General features: G+C 38.4%; 1 protein-coding gene across 4 annotated transcripts; it reads right to left on the bottom strand.

Moving 5' to 3' along the window:
* Window positions 1–328: 328 nt before the first annotated feature.
* On the bottom strand, window positions 329–3,894 carry LOC117908055 (E3 ubiquitin-protein ligase RMA1H1-like). Of its 4 annotated transcripts, XM_034821706.1 has the most exons (3): window positions 3,727–3,821; window positions 1,829–1,884; window positions 329–1,318 (listed from the first exon to the last, which is right to left on the bottom strand). In XM_034821706.1, exon 3 carries the CDS (start codon window positions 1,311–1,313, stop codon window positions 552–554), a length of 762 nt encoding a protein of 253 aa, XP_034677597.1. In that variant the 5' UTR covers window positions 1,314–1,318; window positions 1,829–1,884; window positions 3,727–3,821; the 3' UTR covers window positions 329–551. The 4 variants fall into 4 exon arrangements, with proteins under 4 accessions (XP_034677597.1, XP_034677595.1, XP_034677596.1 ...); XM_034821704.1 differs by lacking the exon at window positions 1,829–1,884 and having other exon boundaries at window positions 3,727–3,894; XM_034821705.1 differs by lacking the exon at window positions 1,829–1,884 and having other exon boundaries at window positions 329–1,338.

The raw sequence follows: 3,894 nt of genomic DNA, 5'->3' as shown, positions 1-3,894 counted from the left end.
CATACAAACCAATTATCACTTCAATTGATCTTTTTTTTTTTTTCCCTCAAGATTAGTGTAGCTTATACAACATCTAATTAGAAATATTCAAATAATTTCTTCCATAGATTCTGCAAAATTATTTCCACTCTTTGCTCTAACATGTAAATAACCTAACCTTGTTTAGGAAGGTGAAATAGGTAAAATAAAGTAGTGTGAATTTGGATACACCACTTTTTACTTATTTCTCAAGAGTAGTGATTACCTATAAAGAACTTTTGACCAAACAAACCAAAGCAAAATGAACATGGATAGAGATAATACCAAAATCTTATGAGGGATGCAAACAAATGAGAAACAACAAGAGATCTTATGAGGGATGTTTATAAAGCCTCACTTCCAACACAAGTAAAGGGTCTTATGTACAAATAAGAAGACTCACAAGAGAGTTATTTTTCTGCAATATCTCTTACAGCATACAAGCCTAATTGATTCCGTAATTTGGACAAACAAACTTTAATCTTACGATTTTTTACATCTTTACAAAGGGTGAGAGGGGTGGAAGAATGAAGTCAGAACGAGAGAAGACAAAGAATAAAGCAACAGAAGAGAAAGATGGATACTCTGTTGAGACATCTGTCTAGCTGCATTTCCTGCCTTCTCATCCTAGGATTGGCACTGGCCATCAGAGGATAAGTATTCGGATAGGGATAGGCGAACAAACTTGTGTCTGAGCTCCCAAACATCCTAGAGAAAACCATCTCTCCAAACATCCCAATAGTTGGATTCAATACGCTGGTCAATGTTGGAGTGGCAGCATAACCACCATAAGGGTAGGGAAAGTGTTGTGAATGTGACTGGAAAGGATTAGGATGAAGATGCCGACTTGGATGAGAGTTCAAAGAGGCTGAAGTAGTCGTAGTTATCAACGTGTGCACCCCATGAGCTGGCGGCCTGCGGGGTATAGCAGGGCCAACGTGGAGCTTCTTTGCTTCTGATTCAGATGGGGATGGGCCACGGCCGTAAAGGGGGACTAGTGAAGTGTGGGAGATGTTGCTTTTACAGACGGGGCAGTTCTGCTGCTGCTCTGTAACAGGGGAGGTGCTCTGGACATGGAGCCACTTGTATATGCAGGGCCAGCAGTACAAGTGGCCACAGAGGGTGACGACGGGGTCATGGGCAGAGTCTAAGCAGATGTTGCAATCAAAACTGCCATTAGAATTTTCCGAGGCAGCTTCTGAAGCTGAGATGGCTTTCCATTTTTTCTGGAGTGAAACATCTCCGTCAGATTCGTGTTGTGCTGCAAGCTCTGGGAAGTCCTGTTCTAAGGCCATGCGATCTGTTTCAAAACAGGGTCCTCTTAGCACATGGAAATGGAAAAAAGAAGAAGGATAAAGGACCTTTAGTTTATGTAGTAGATTTCCTGAGCATCTAAACAGGCACTAACATGTGAAACAAAGACCATAAATTCTCAAATAATACGCTGCTGGATGAGGGGAAGAGACTCAATAGACAAAAAGGACAGAGAAATGTGAATCAGCCAGGCCGGCTTCAAATTAATAACAAGAAATCCAACAGGAAAATATTCCCCCTATCCACAAATGCCTATCTAAAAAGCAGACAAATGATGGGTACCTAAAATATATTTTTCTTTCCCTTTGAATAGGCAATGACGGGTCCCTACAATTGCTCATTCCTTCCCCACCTCTCTTCATTTCTACCCCATTAAGAACACTAAAAGACAACCGATAAGGTATTGGCATCACAAAATGGGTTGGTAGCCTGAAGCTCCTCTTTCTGTTCTAACCCTTCAAAGAAAAAATAAATAAATAAAAAGAAAAGAATTGACCATTTCGGTGCCAGCAGCCCAAGTGACCATTCCCAGGTAAGCATTTTCAAGCATACCTAAAATAAAAAATTACTGGTATTAGAGAATTCAATGGTTTTGAAATTTGGTTTTGATTTCTTTGACCTTCTAGCAATGGCAACCTAACGATGCTCGAGTTTTCAATAACATTACTTAAGCCTCCATATTATGATCTAGAAATATGTGACAAACAACTACTTTCTGTTCAAAGGTCAAGACCGGAATGATGGTAATTCAAATAGAAAATTCAAAAGTAAAGCAAGGGCCCTGTGGGCTCTAGAAACGTAAAAGTGGGTCACCAAATACAGAGAATGGGAAACTAATTTTACTGTAAGATTTTGGAGCAATGCGGGGAGATCAACTTCTTCAGGTCAGAAGTTTGGTAAAATATTTATTCTGGAATTGAGATTGCTGACCTAACGATTTAATCATGATATTAGCTTTATGGGTATTAGGTATCTTTCTGCTTTCCTATACTTGTGAACCCTCTACACAAGAAACAGTCAAGAAATGACTAGTCAAAACCAAAGAACTTCCTACCCGAATACCCAAAGATGACCAGGGTAGTTAGTGAAGAAATGACTAGTCTCCACAAAGAACCTTCTGCCCGAATACCCAAAGACGACCAGGGTTGTTGAGGGCAAATTAATACCTGTAAGTGTTTAAAAACTGCAATATGAGAACCTAACAAGAAAAATTGCCACGTTCTGTCGCAGTTAATTTCCTCAAAAAAAAAAAAAAAAATCCAATGAACCCCCTAATAATTCTCGGATGACGAGAAAATAAGCTAGCTAAAGAACAATGATTTTCTCTCTGAAGGCCCCGCAACAAGGTTTAGGCAGTTTTTGCCCCAAATCTGCCTGCCTTGATTCTTGATTCCAGATCACCTCCGCTATATATTGCAAATTTTGATGGAAGAAAAACAGGGGAAAAAAAAAGTTGGAAAACAATTTTTTCCAACAAGACAAATAAGGCAATGACCTCCTCCGTTTTCTTCATATGGAAAAAAGAAAAAAAAGCCTGAATTAAAGAACCAGAAACGGTTCATAAATAATGGAAAAACGATTTTAAAACCAAGAGATGCAGATGAAACAAGACCAAAAGATCAGTGACATTTCTTTTGTTTTAAATTTCTGGCTTACGCTTTTCAATTCAACCAAATCCAAATGGAAGTAGAGAGAGATTTTTCAGCGTAGAGGGAACATAAAATTCAAATTTCAAATGTTAAGGTTCCTTTAATGTATGTTTCAGCATTTTTCTGAAACAGAGCCTAGATTTTTTCATCATTTAGGACCCAGAGAACACAATGCTAAACTCGTCCAAACCAAATGGCAGAACTGTTAAGTCTAATTCCCCTACATACCAATTGAAAGCCAAATCCCAAGATAAACTTTACCAGGGAAAATCATTTCTTTCCTGCGCTTCAATTCAAGCTTTTTCCAGCAGAAAGATTCAAACACTCTAAAAAATTCTTTAAATAAAGTAATTATTAGGCTCGACCATCAAAAGACTCAAAAGACTAAAGAACATGAACAGAAATTTGAGAAACTAGCTTGACAACAGAAGCTTTTCCTCCTATTTTCCTCGTTCTTTCTAATCCTTTCCTCAAGCCATTTTCAGCATTTCCTTTCCCAAGATCCAAACAGAAACTCATAGAAAGATCCAACAAATCTCCACATTTCAACATTACAAAAAACAAAACAATGACGCTCCATTCGGACTTCACAAAATACAAGTAAAAAAGAAAGGAAAAATGCAGGAAAAAAAATACCCCAAAGATTCCATTCCCTCTCATTCTCCAACATCCAAACAAACAAACCTTAAAAAACACCAAAATCCAAAGAAATTAAATAAACAATACTGGCTAGAGAGAAACGTACCGAAGTTAAAACAAGGATGAAGAACACGGAATCGATTACTTCGTAGCAAAATCCTCACGGCGAAAAGCGAACGTAGTAGAGAGAGATGATGACCGGCGATGAAAAAGGGCGTTGTATATAAAGACAGCGGGGCGGAGCGCGTTTTACGTCTTGAAACAGCAAACTGAA

This window comes from Vitis riparia, chromosome 19 (assembly GCF_004353265.1).
Source record: "Vitis riparia cultivar Riparia Gloire de Montpellier isolate 1030 chromosome 19, EGFV_Vit.rip_1.0, whole genome shotgun sequence".
Taxonomy (NCBI): domain Eukaryota; kingdom Viridiplantae; phylum Streptophyta; class Magnoliopsida; order Vitales; family Vitaceae; genus Vitis; species Vitis riparia.
The sequence above is the reverse complement of the archived record's forward strand: the minus strand, read 5'-3'. Positions and strand labels throughout refer to the sequence as shown.